Here is a 14,027-nt window from a genome sequence, read left to right on the forward strand (position 1 = left end):
CGTTTTGCTATGTCATTCTATTTGAGAGAACTTGTATATTTGGTTGCATCACTCTTTGAACGTCATGGGCCACATCCACTATTATACAATTGCAAAGATGTTACCAAAACGGGTATATTGCTCACGGTACTTTGTGTCAAACCCTAGTGCCGTGCTGACTATTTATTAAACACTACAGTCTTTTGTTAGTAACATCTTCTCATTTGACATGTTTTAACACTGTCAAAATGTCACCTCTGGGTAAATGAAGATAATCTCCCTGAAATGGATTCAGTCACTGTCTAGTAATAGTTACATACTGTACATAGTGTATGTCCATATGCTCCAGCTAGCATGTGGATCCCGGTACAATATCACTTAAAGGCCCGTAGCCCTGATACAATGATATGGAAGCGTCTGCTGTAACAATATGCCATTTTCTTCCGACACCAAAGACGTGGAATAAAGACAACGCTCCAGCCATCCTGTGCCCATCGGGCTGATACATACTTAGCAAGCTATTCACGTGTCTCAGAAGGTCCATGAAACATGTGCTTCCACCATGCTGTCAATCTGTCTTGTGTGATAACAGAAGTACATTCAGATGGAGGGCTAGTCCACGCGTCCTAAAAGACTTCGTCGTCGCAGGTTTATGGAAATAGCAAAGTCACGGATATAAATAAACCCCATGTCGGTCTACCCAGATTCAGCTTTCTCACCCGAGGGAGGTGGCTTGCACATAATACTGCCATGTATCTACTCAGATACTCACAAATGTATCCAATCCTATCTCCCTCTGCTTGACACAAAGCCTCTCTTTGCAGATGTAACAAAAATAAAATCTAATTTTCCAGTCTGCCATGTGTTCACAGCTGTCTTCATTTGTAGTTTTGGCTATAGCCTGTATGTGCAGTGTATACTAAGAAACGACATGCACGCACGCAACCATCCTCGCATGGATGCACACACGCCTCACTCACTGTTCAGGCCTCTATCCACTACGAATAAGAAGAAGGCTTACCTGTGTATTGTGCTTTTCTATTTTGTATTTCACTCACTTTGAAAGCACTGAGATGCGTAGTTAATGATATGCCTCTTCCCTCCCTCCGAATCCCCTGTCTATTGTTGGGAGCCCTTTTTTCTGAAAAACCCTCTATCTAGAGAGGAAATTGAGGATCGCAACGGGAGTGTTTGCCTGCAGTTGGAGAGACTTGTGAAAAACGGGCACTCTCGAGGCGATGAATTTGCTTTTGGGTTCCTGCTTTGTTTGAAGCAGCACTACGGGAAAGCAAAAAGCACTCAGAGTAAAAGAGCCTCCCCATGTCAATAACGTTGCCAATCTATCCCCTGCTGAACTGGCATCAGTTGGACGCTAGCCAAGCCGGAGAGCTGGGGTAGGGCATTCTACAGCCTATGAAGCTTTTCAAGAATGTATTTATTCACCTAAAAATTAATTTTCAGTGTGACTGGGTCGCAAACATCCTGCTACCTGGCTAATCCCAGGGTTCAGGAAACAAAGATGTGATCCAAATATCAAGTGATATTTGCAAACTGCAAAGCCTTAATGAAAACCAAAGCCTCTATAAGACTAGAAACACTGATTTGTTCAGTTTAGGCGAAGCTATGCTCCCATAACTTGCTACGTGTCTTCTCGATCCATGACGGATATTTATCCACTTGAAACAAACAATCTGACAGACAGTAGTATAAACAGAATTGGACAACCTACCCTGTCTTGGCGAAGTTAGTCCAGTAAGTCATAACAACCGCGCTGAGCATGACGTCGTTCTTGGAAAAGTTGCAGTTGAACAGGTCCGTTGGTCCGATCATGGGGATCCCGAACACATAGGGAACCTCGTCCCCATGTGCCGAGTCAGCCCAGCTAGGCTTCATGTCGCTCTGGCAGTGGTGGTAGAAGGCGTAAAAATACGTCGGCGAACCATACTGGGCATGGAGGTCCGCTGTGGCTACGGCCGGCGCCACCCACTGGTGGTCGGTGAAGAGTGCGACTAACGTCTTCCTCCTCGTCTCGGGGTTCTCCTTGTCGGCCCAGTCAGTGTACATGAACTTAATGGTCTCCCTTAGCGTGTCCTTGCCCTCCGGGTAGCCGTAGAGGTGATCCACAAAGTCCGACACGGCAAAGTCGAAGTCGTTGGCCGAGACGCCGTCCTCGCTGTCCACGCTGCCCTCCACAAACTTGAACCCTTCGCCTTGGTTGACCCCCAGCATGATGTCATAGTTGAGGAACTCGCCCTGCTCCATGAGGATCTGGGGGTCGTCCGGGATGACATCGCCGTCGATGACGGGGCCGAAGGCGATGTGGTACTTTGCGGGTAAGATGTTCTGTTCGATCAGCTCCTTGTAGTTCTTGCTCTGGAGACACTCCACCAGGTCGATGGTGTCTAGCATGTTGCAGCCCACCTTCTCAGCCAGCATCCGTGTGTACTTGGCAGGCTGGTAGTTAACCGCCCAGCTGGACAGAGCTGTACCACTCTGGATGATGGCTTTCTGGAAGAGATCTGAAAGGGTGAAAACTGATGTTAGACACAAGTCTAAATCTAATCTCACACATGGTGTTTGGTGTTTTTCACAAATGGAAAACATTTCTTGCAATAAAACTGCTTAAAGAATACACACACCTGGAACAGCCACATTGGTATTAACTCAGTATAGAAATAATTGGTATTTTCTGGTATTATTTAAGTAATTCTGATGTAACATCTTCGGTGAGTTACAGTATACTGCATATTATCCTATACTGACACAATATGCAGCATAAGGATGATTAGGGAGATGGACAGGGACATCACATCTAGTCAACGCTGGTCATAATAAATGAATCAGACTGAAAATAAAATACAGATTTGTTTATTCTGCAATGAGGCTTCAGGACACTTATTCATCCTGAATTATGTTTTTGGTCTGTCTGCCACTCTGCAAATAGGCCACAGCGCACTAGGAATACTTCTTGTATGTTACATCTCTTCCAGTATTTTCTTTAGTTCTATTTATATCCTTGTGATGGTGACTCAAAAAGGACGACTTGAAAAGTACGTTTCCGAGCCACAGAAGACGTCTCCCGCTAGGCCTAGTTAGCAACAGAGGTTTATTTCGCTTTTCCCCCCCCCCATTTCCCCTGGATGAAGAATATCAGTTAAAACCTGACTCACCAGAAGGGAATTTAAATATGTTGCATCTGCCTCCTGTGTTTACCTCAGTCTGCTTGCTGAGGCCCGTGGAGCCGTGAAATAGAAACATATCATGTCCTACAAAGGGAGCAGCGACGAGGGGCTACGGCTTCCATGCCACCTGGGTCTGGCTAAAAGGGGTGATGCAAGAACATAGCTGCCTGACTAACACACGGCCCTAGCAAATCCGATTCCATCACCACACCAATCCTGGGCTAACCTCGGTAACCCAGAACCAAATCTCGTGAGATTTGGATTTTATTCCGGGGGGTATTGGTAAAATGTTTGTTCCTAGTGTGAGTGATGGGATCAGGGTGGCAGATGTTAAGGAAATGATCCACTCAAAAAAGATCTTTCATATTTGTTTCATTAGTCCACTGATGATACAGTCCCGAAATGTTTTGCATGTCAGCGATCAAGTCTTCTTCTTGAAGCAACATCTCAAGACATCAGTCAGGAAGTTACAGCTTGGTCGCAAATGGGTCCTCCAAATGGACAATCACAAAGCCCTGACCTCAATCCTTATAGAAAATGTGTTGCCAGAACTGAAAAAGTGTGTGCGAGCAAGGAGGCCAACACACCTGACTCAGTTACACCAGCTCTTAGTATTTGGTAGCATTGCCTTTAAATGGTTTAACTTGGGTCAAAATTCACCCAACTTATTGTGGAAGGCTACCCGAAAGTTTGACCCAAGTTAAACAATTTAAAGGCAATGCTACCAAATACTAATTGAGTGTATGGAAACTTCTGACCCACTGGGAATGTGATGAAATAAATTGAAGCTGAAATAAATAATTCTCTCTACTATTATTCTGACATTTCACATTCTTAAAGTAAAGTGGTAATCCTAACTGACCTAACACAGGGACTTTTTACTAGGATTAAATGTCAGGAATTGTGAAAAACTGAGTTTAAATGTCCGACTTCAACTGTACATGCAGTGCCAGTCAAGGGTTTTTCTTTATTTTTTACTATTTTCTACATTGTAGACATCACATCTATGGAATAACACATATGGAATCATGTAGTAACCCAAAAAGTGTTAAACAAATCCAAATATATTTTATATTTGAGATTCTTCAAAGTAGCCACCCTTTGCCTTGATGACAGCTTTGCACGCTCTTGGCATTCAATATTTGAATTGGACTTCTGACAGAATGGCGATGAAAGAAGAATTCATCGTGGTATGTTCTTTTATTGGACATAATCCAGAACTAGATGTTTTCCCCTGAGGCTACTCCTGCTGTTGTCACTCAGTAGCACCAGCGGACATGGGGAGAAATTAAAGTCTATGGACGAGTGAAAAGACATGTCCATTTCCTGCCATAACTGATATTGATTCATATTGACGGAAATAAAGTCTGAAGTTGCATGATGTGCCCGGGTTGAGATCTAGCTGGGATTTTGCCCTATGGAGACTGATTAGGTAATGCTGTTTTCACAGTCACTTACTCAAACAGCTCCTGGTGAGATTCAGCTGCAGAGAAAGAGAGCGAGGAAGAGCGCGAGAGAGAAAGTACAGCTAGCTATTCAATTGTCTATCTCTGTGGGCGTCCCAAATGACATCCTATCCCCCTATATACTGCACTACTTCTGACCAGAGAAATGAAGTGCACTACAAGGAATATGATACCATTTGGGACGCAGACTTTGTTTGCCTCCACTACAATGAGAGGTGCACCGGGCTGTAGGAGAACAACAATGACACTTAATGACACATTTCTAAGGAAACTACTTTCGAATGATAATTTGTTTTTAAACAACGAGATATAAATGTACTATAATGTTACGGGGGTGAGCCATTCTAATGTCCTTGATACCCAGCTACCACTTTTCTCTGGCTGGTCACACAAATATCTAGTGACTGAGGCAGGCAATATTTGACACTTGAGTGAACCTGTGAACACAGTCCAGTTGTTATCCCTGCCATGTGGCGATGAAATGTGACGCTCCATGTTCAGGTGTATTCTGACTGCTGAAAATAAATCGTAGGGGCTGCGTCCCCAAATTGAACCCTATTCCCTATGTAAATGCGGTATGTTTGATCAGGCGCCATAGGACTCCGGTCAAACGTAGTGCACTGGGCAGGGAATAGGGTGCCATTTGGGGACACGGCCGTACCCTCCCAGCGAGAGAGGTAATTCCTGTTTGAAACAAAAATCCCTCTGAAGATCTCTATCAAATAAAGCAATACATATAATAAAAGGTATTTGTTTCATTACTACGCTCCAAAATGATAGTTCATATGACCATATGAATTGAATTAATAATCATTCGTTGCAGTGTATAAATCTCACAGTGGACACCGAGAATGATTCATTTTATGATTCATTAAACATTCAAAAGGAATTGTATTCACTGACTTTGGCTGGAAAAAAATATAGCACAATCTCAATGATCTCCGAGGAGGTAAGGGAACATTTTTGGGGACTAAAAATACCCTCTACATACCTTCTGAGTAGTGAGAGAGCGTGAGCAAGCTAACACACGATGCCCCTGCACCAGAGCCGAAGATTGTCACTCTCTTTGGATCTCCTTTGAAGGCCTGAATGTTCTCTTTGATCCACCTCAGCGCTTGGATCTGGTCCAGCAGTCCATAGTTCCCCTTGGCTGCCTGGTCCCCTGTGCTTAGGAAGCCTGTGAGAGCAACAAGAGATGGGAACAAACTCATTGATCACCTCCTTCTTTGATCTCCCTCTAAAAAAAAACGCTTGTCATGGAAACAGAGGGGAGACAGACGGGAGAAATTCATATTGGACAATATTCTGTACCTGGTGGTGATTTAGAGATGTCTCATAAAGTTAAGTACATAAATAAATAAAGCATAACGTGTAAAATACAAGGACATTTAAACAAATACATTATTGCGCCTGCTAACACTTTTCAATGTTGATATTGTTGTCTCTGGGACCATGGGACAGGGAAACACTGTAGAGTTACCGTCGCGCACACACACACACACATACACACACACACACACACACACAGACACACAGACACACACACAGACACACACACACACACACACACACACACAGGCACACGCACGCACACACACACACACATACACACACACACACACAGACACACAGACACACACACAGACACACACACAGACACACACACACACACACACACACACAGACACGCACGCACACACACACAGGCACACGCACGCACGCACACACACACACACAGACACACACACACACACACACACACACACACACACACACACACACACACACACACACACACACACACACACACACACACACACACACACACACACACACACACACACCTAAAGAACAGTGCTTGCATCCCTAGGAGGCGTCTCAAAACATACAGCAGTAGCCCGTCTTCCACTATATTTATCGCCACAACGGACGGAGGTAAATGTGGCGGGAATACATTGACGTAAGTTCCAACGATCAGTGAAATAATGGATGACCTCATCCAGGTATGAATGGCCTGTACAACACAGCACAACGGAAACAGGAACCCTCCTTATGGAACCCATTGGTACCGTTCTATTCATAAGAACGGAAGCACGCGGCGAGTCAGCGACACCTGCGTGCTTCCAGTCTTATTATCCAGTCAAATAGCTAAAACTCTTCAGTAAGTCACAGTGGTTCCGAATGACCTGGGAATCATCCCTTGCTGTTAAGATCGAGAGAATCATGTAGGATAATGTAGGGTTGTACTCCCTCAGTCATTCAACCTGAGATGGCTGGAGTGCTCCTGACCGGACCACCATTATACTGAGAAGACAGAGCGGAAGAGACAGAGAGAGGCGAAGCTCCTTTTCATGGTCAACATTTACTTGGTTTGGCTTCAACTATACAGTGGAATATGCAGATAGAGAGACAAGACAGAGAGAGAAGGCAAGTTCCTTTTTCATAGTCTGAATTTCAACCCCATGGCTTTGACTTGGATTCGACTCTATACAGCCGAGTGTCAGGCCAGACAGACAAGCTTGTTGATACGCTTGTCAAAATCAGAAACTTGTTGACAAATTAGCTGATTTGTCTAAACCCATTAGGTGGTGGGCCTTTAGAGTCTGCGAGGGACGGCCACCGGGGTGTCTGGTCCTCGCAAGCGCCAGGCCTTGGATCTCTAAGCCGAGCCCCTGGCACAGACAGCCCCGGGTAGTGTCGCAAATGGTGCCCTATTCCCTACATAGTGCACTACTTTTGACCAGAGCCCTGGTCAAAAGTAGTGCACTATGTAGGGAATATGGTGTCCTTTGAGACACATGCTTAGCTCTCCGCTTCCATCCCAGGGGGGAGAGCCCAGACAGAGCAGTCTACAGGCTACAGGACAAATCGGATGAAAGGATGGAGAGAAGGAGGAAAAGGAGGAGGGAGAAAAGGAAAGATGTACTGTGGCCCTGTGATAGGGAGCAGATCCAGTTTGTCATGGTCTGGCTGTGAGGTGGAGGGGATAGAGGCATGGAGGAGGGGTAGAGGGGATAGAGGGATGAGGAGGGGTAGAGGGGATAGAGGGATGAGGAGGGGTAGAGGGGATAGAGGGATGAGGAGGGGTAGAGGGGATAGAGGGATGGAGGGATGAGGAGGGGTGGAAGGGTTGGAGGAGAGGTAGAGGGGATAGAGGGATGGAGGGATGATGAGGAGGGGTAGAAGGGATGGAGGGATTAAGGAGGGGTTTAGGGGATAGAGGGATGGAGGGATGAGGAGGGGTGGAAGGGATGGAGGGATGGAGGAGGGGTAGAGGGGATGGAGGAGGGGTAGAAGGGATGGAGGGATAGAGGAGAGGTGGAGGGGATAGGGAGATGGAGGGATGGAGGAGGATGGAGGGGATAGGGAGATGGAGGGATGGAGGAGGGTGGAGGGGATAGGGTGATGGAGGGAGAGGACAGACAGGTGGTGGAGGGGATAGCAGCAGAGGCTGTTGTGGGATTACAAGGCCCCTGGCAGGACTCACACTCCTGGGTATATGACTTCCAGGCCTCAGCTTGTCTCTCTCTCTCTCTCTCTCTCTCTCTCTCTCTCTCTCTCTCTCTCTCTCTCTCTCTTTCTCTCTCTCTCTCTGCTCTCTCTCTCGCTGCTCTCTCCCCCTCTCTCTCCATCTCCCTCTCTCTCTCCTCAGTCTCCACTCACCATGTCTGTCTGAGAAGAGGAGCTGGGGCGAAGGGGAGCGGAGCAGAGAGGATAGCCCACCAGTAACTCCTCAGGGTGTGTGAAAAGATTAGCGAAAGCTTCCATTTCAAGAAGCTGCTGCGGATATTACTGAGGAGAACGTTGCATTAGGATGTATTATGGACATGAGCTTTGAAGATATTTCTACTATTTGAACATATATTGATAACTGCTATAACTGCTATTGCAAAGCTTGTGAAAACACACTATGCTAGTATATTTAACATCAATATCAATGGTTCACCTGTGTCAAAAGAAGAGCAACACAATGCCTGATTAAATTCACTGTCACAGACAACACAGCTTAAACCTCCATAAAAATGGAGCTCATCAAACATGCTCTTCAGAAATCAAATATTCCTTCAGCAATATATTTCACAACGTATTTTAGTATTGATCTTACTCTGCCTGGGAATGCATCTGAGTAAAATATTATTTGCTGAATGCTAATATTGTTGCTACAATATCACAGGGTCGATGCAGAAATGACAATGTCCTTCCAAAGCATTTTTTACGTCTCAGACCTAGGCATCCACATGCTTCCCGGCCGAAACAGTTCGGAAGAGTTTGTGCATACATTATGACGACATTTTGTGGCGTTTTTGTTCATTTTGGACTTCGGTGAGGGCACACACCGTTTTCTCTCGAGGTCAGCCGAAGTTCAGGAATCGAAGTCTACGCCCCTTCGTCTGTGATTGGTCAACTGTCGGGATTCTTCAATAAAGTATGTTGTCATTCAACGAGAGACGACACGTTTTCATGCACATGTTTTCATTGACAAATACTGCACCAAACATATTAGTTAGATGTAAAATTGCGTCACTAAGATCGCGACAAAAATGTATGACAGATTTCTTGAGTTACCTTCGATTAATTCAGACTATTTTGAGAAAGTGTATACTTGCACCAGTGTCTCAAAATGGCCAAACAGTAATATTGACACTTTTTTATTGTCTTTCAAGCGAAGGTCTTTGAGGAGAGCATGAAAGCAGAGTAGTTTGGTTCACCTAGCCAACTTCAGCTAGCTACATTTACATTACATTTAAGTCATTTAGCAGACGCTCTTATCCAGAGCGACTTACAAATTGGTGCATTCACCTTATGACATCCAGTGGAGCAGCCACTTTACAATAGTGCATCTAAATCTTTTAAGGGGGGGGTGAGAAGGATTACTTTATCCTATCCTAGGTATTCCTTAAAGAGGTGGGGTTTCAGGTGTCTCCGGAAGGTGGTGATTGACTCCGCTGTCCTGGCGTCGTGAGGGAGTTTGTTCCACCATTGGGGGGCCAGAGCAGCGAACAGTTTTGACTGGGCTGAGCGGGAACTGTACTTCCTCAGTGGTAGGGAGGCGAGCAGGCCAGAGGTGGATGAACGCAGTGCCCTTGTTTGGGTGTAGAGCCTGATCAGAGCCTGGAGGTACTGAGGTGCCGTTCCCCTCACAGCTCCGTAGGCAAGCACCATGGTCTTGTAGCGGATGCGAGCTTCAACTGGAAGCCAGTGGAGAGAGCGGAGGAGCGGGGTGACGTGAGAGAACTTGGGAAGGTTGAACACCAGACGGGCTGCGGCGTTCTGGATGAGTTGTAGGGGTTTAATGGCACAGGCAGGGAGCCCAGCCAACAGCGAGTTGCAGTAATCCAGACGGGAGATGACAAGTGCCTGGATTAGGACCTGCGCCGCTTCCTGTGTGAGGCAGGGTCGTACTCTGCGGATGTTGCAGAGCATGAACCTACAGGAACGGGCCACCGCCTTGATGTTAGTTGAGAACAACAGGGTGTTGTCCAGGATCACGCCAAGGTTCTTAGCGCTCTGGGAGGAGGACACAGTGGAGTTGTCAACCGTGATGGCGAGATCATGGAACGGGCAGTCCTTCCCGGGAGGAAGAGCAGCTCCGTCTTGCCGAGGTTCAGCTTGAGGTGGTGATCCGTCATCCACACTGATATGTCTGCCAGACATGCAGAGATGCGATTCGCCACCTGGTCATCAGAAGGGGGAAAGGAGAAGATGAATTGTGTGTCGTCTGCATAGCAATGATAGGAGAGACCATGTGAGGTTATGACAGAGCCAAGTGACTTGGTGTATAGCGAGAATAGGAGAGGGCCTAGAACAGAGCCCTGGGGGACACCAGTGGTGAGAGCACGTGGTGAGGAGACGGATTCTCGCCACGCCACCTGGTAGGAGCGACCTGTCAGGTAGGACGCAATCCAAGCGTGGGCCGCGCCGGAGATGCCCAACTCGGAGAGGGTGGAGAGGAGGATCTGATGGTTCACAGTATCGAAGGCAGCCGATAGGTCTAGAAGGATGAGAGCAGAGGAGAGAGAGTTAGCTTTAGCAGTGCGGAGCGCCTCCGTGATACAGAGAAGAGCAGTCTCAGTTGAATGACTACTCTTGAAACCTGACTGATTTGGATCAAGAAGGTCATTCTGAGAGAGATAGCGGGAGAGCTGGCCAAGGACGGCACGTTCAAGGGTTTTGGAGAGAAAAGAAAGAAGGGATACTGGTCTGTAGTTGTTGACATCGGAGGGATCGAGTGTAGGTTTTTTTCAGAAGGGGGTGCAACTCTCGCTCTCTTGAAGACGGAAGGGACGTAGCCAGCGGTCAGGGATGAGTTGATGAGCGAGGTGAGGTAAGGGAGAAGGTCTCCGGAAATGGTCTGGAGAAGAGAGGAGGGGATAGGGTCAAGCGGGCAGGTTGTTGGGCGGCCGGCCGTCACAAGACGCGAGATTTCATCTGGAGAGAGAGGGGAGAAAGAGGTCAGAGCACAGGGTAGGGCAGTGTGAGCAGAACCAGCGGTGTCGTTTGACTTAGCAAACGAGGATCGGATGTCGTCGACCTTCTTTTCAAAATGGTTGACGAAGTCAGACAGACAGACAGACAGCTGCCAGCCGAACTGAAGCATGCTAATGCCTTCAGAGGGAGCTTGCACCATCAGACTAATCTCTGTCTGTCTGTCTGTCTGTCTGTCTGTCTGTCTGTCTGTCTCTCTCTCTCTCTCTCTCTCTCTCTCTCTCTCTCTCTCTCTCTCTCTCTCTCTCTCTCTCAGCCAAACTTATGCTGATGCTGCTGTGGCAGGGCAGGGCAGGGGTTGCAAGCTTAATGGAAGTCAGACAGCCATCATTCAGCCTCACAACAGTACAGCTCGAATAGATCTGGGTTTGAGTGGCAGCAGTGACATAAGAGGTCTGCTTGGCCACACTGTCATTTAATGCCACTTGGAACGGCAAGTAAAGGGCTCCATCCGTGTTACCAAGCATGCAGCGGCTGGTAGCCTAACGGTGAAGGGCGTCGGGCAAGTAAAGACCGCTGGTTCAAATCCCCGAGCCAACTAGTTGAAAAATCTGCCAATGTGCCCTTGAGCAAGGCACTTAACCCTAGCTGCTCTGGATAAGAGCATTTGGTGAACTGTGATGTCACCAAGCAAATTTCTCTATGGGACAATAAAGTACCCATTCATTCTCCCCTGCATGATACTGGGCACTAACACCGTCATGCATTGCCTTAAGGAATGTTACAGTATGATACATTTACAGAATGATAAAGGACTATGACAAATGCATGCGCTCTCATTGAAATGTCAAGATACTGTGGTCACACACACACACACACACACATCCCTTTCCACGTTCAGGCCATTTGGGGCTGCTGTCTATTGGATATGTTTGGACACCAGTGGAGGCTGCTGAGGGGAGAACGGCTTTTAATAATGGCAGGAACAGAGAGAATGGAATGGCATCAAACCATGTGTTCTATGTATTCGATACCATTCCACTTATTCTGCTCCAGCCATTACCACGAGCCAGTCCTCCCCAATTAGGGTGCCACCAACCTCCTGTGGTGGACACTTTCCCTAAATGGTATTGATCCTGTGGAACCATGCTGTGCATTGGCAGGACGACTCCACCGATTGCACACCATGGGTCTGCAAGAGATTTTCCACATACTGTGCCAGCCGCTTGGCAGGATGCGAGGTAGGCTAAGAGCACAACATACACTGAGTGGACAAAACATTAAAGACCCCTGCTCCTTCCATGGCTTAGACTGACCTGGTGAATCCCAGGTGAAAGCTATGATTCCTTATTGATGTCACTTGTTAAATCCACGTCATTCAGTGTAGGTGAACGGGAGGAGACCGGGAGGAGACCGGTTCAGGGAGGATTTGTGAGCCTTGAAACACTTGACACATGGATTGTGGACAGTATGTGTGCCATTCAGAAGGTGGATGGCCAAGAGAAAATATTTAACTGTAACGCTCAACAGTTTCAGGTGTGTGTCAAGAATGGTCCACCACCCAAAGAACATCCGGCCAACTTGACACAACTGTGGGAAGCATTGGCGTCAACATGGGCCAAGCATCCCTGTGGAACGCTTTCAACACCTCGCAAGAGTCCATGGCCTGACGAAGCTGTTCTGAGGGCAAAAGGAGGTGCAACGCAATATTAGGAAGGTTTCCCTAATGTTTTGTACACTCAATGTATAGTATGCTGCTGTAGCACGTCTGTAAGCGCATGGTCAATGCACAGATCATATGAAGTTGCTATATTTCTGGAGCAATATATTTCGATTTGACACCAAACATTACAGTGTTTTTTCAAGCTTCTTGCCACCAGCTGGTGCTTGCCTCATAGCCTGTATCTACACCTTGATCTGACCAATTAGTAGCACCGGCCTTTCCTATTGTACGCCTCTCTTAATAGAGAGGGACAAGTCTTTTCATTTTCCCAGGCCTTGTCTTTCACCAAGACAAAACAAACCATAGTTGGTATTGAATTGACAAGCCGGACTTTCTTTGTATCAACAGAACACATGAGAGCAAGGAAGAAAAAGCTCTGACCGGCGTCTATCCATCTATCCAGACATTCATTGTGGCGGTAATAGTGCCTAACGGTGCTCTCTGTCCAGAGAATAATCCGCCCCGTGGCTCCCAGATTAAATTATAATTATCAAAGGGAGAGATGTGAAGGGTAATGTTTGGAATTAGCTGCTCAAGGAGGTCAGGTCACAGCTACAGCTAGCTCAGTGAAAGCCAGTGATTGGGCTAGCATCCCAAATGGCACCCTATTCCGGTTATCTCACAGGGCTCTGGTGAAAAGTAGTGCACTATATAGGGAATAGGGTGCCATTCGGGATGCTGACATTGAATCTCAACCTCTGTCTGTATGTCTGTCAAAAATGATTCTCTCTGGCGAAGTCCCGGGGAGCTGGGAACTCTCGCAACTTTGTCGTCTCTGGCCAGTCTGTCATATCAACCCGTCAAATATGGTTTAGAATCCTTTATAGATGTACATCTGCAAGCCACCAAATAACCCCATCCCAAATGAAAGACAGTGCACCCGCTATAGGCAAATGTAGCCTATCTTGTGAAGTGGGCATGTTGAAGTAGAGCCTGTATCTGTGTGTGAAAATGTGGAAATGGGGACATAACAGATTAATCCGTACAAAGGAAACAGGCGTTGTCCTGCTATCTATCTCATTCCGTTCGAGTCTATAATCATGCTACAGAATTAGAGTACATCAGAGGCAGGTGGGCTGGTTACCCATAATCCCCAGTGATTGACAGACAGCGACCCGTGGAAGCAAAACATAGCAGCTGTCAAAGTGCATTCACTGATGCTGGTAAATTTGGCCATATTAGTGGTGGCGGATTAAAAATGACAGCAGAGCGATTACTTACACTCCAAATGGAATTATAATTATGAGTGAA

General features: G+C 46.8%; 1 protein-coding gene across 1 annotated transcript in view; it reads right to left on the reverse strand.

The window, feature by feature from the left end:
* Window positions 1-14,027, reverse strand: part of LOC115133695 (neuroligin-4, X-linked-like) — an 81,129-nt gene that overhangs the window by 5,752 nt on the left and 61,350 nt on the right. Inside the window, exons 4-5 of the mRNA XM_029667185.2 lie at window positions 5,619-5,804; window positions 1,709-2,498 (exon numbers count right to left, since the gene is read on the reverse strand). Coding sequence (XP_029523045.1) covers window positions 1,709-2,498; window positions 5,619-5,804 — 976 coding nt within the window. The remainder of the gene's footprint in view (window positions 1-1,708; window positions 2,499-5,618; window positions 5,805-14,027) is intronic.

This window comes from Oncorhynchus nerka, linkage group LG2 (genome assembly GCF_034236695.1).
Source record: "Oncorhynchus nerka isolate Pitt River linkage group LG2, Oner_Uvic_2.0, whole genome shotgun sequence".
NCBI classification, from domain to species: domain Eukaryota; kingdom Metazoa; phylum Chordata; class Actinopteri; order Salmoniformes; family Salmonidae; genus Oncorhynchus; species Oncorhynchus nerka.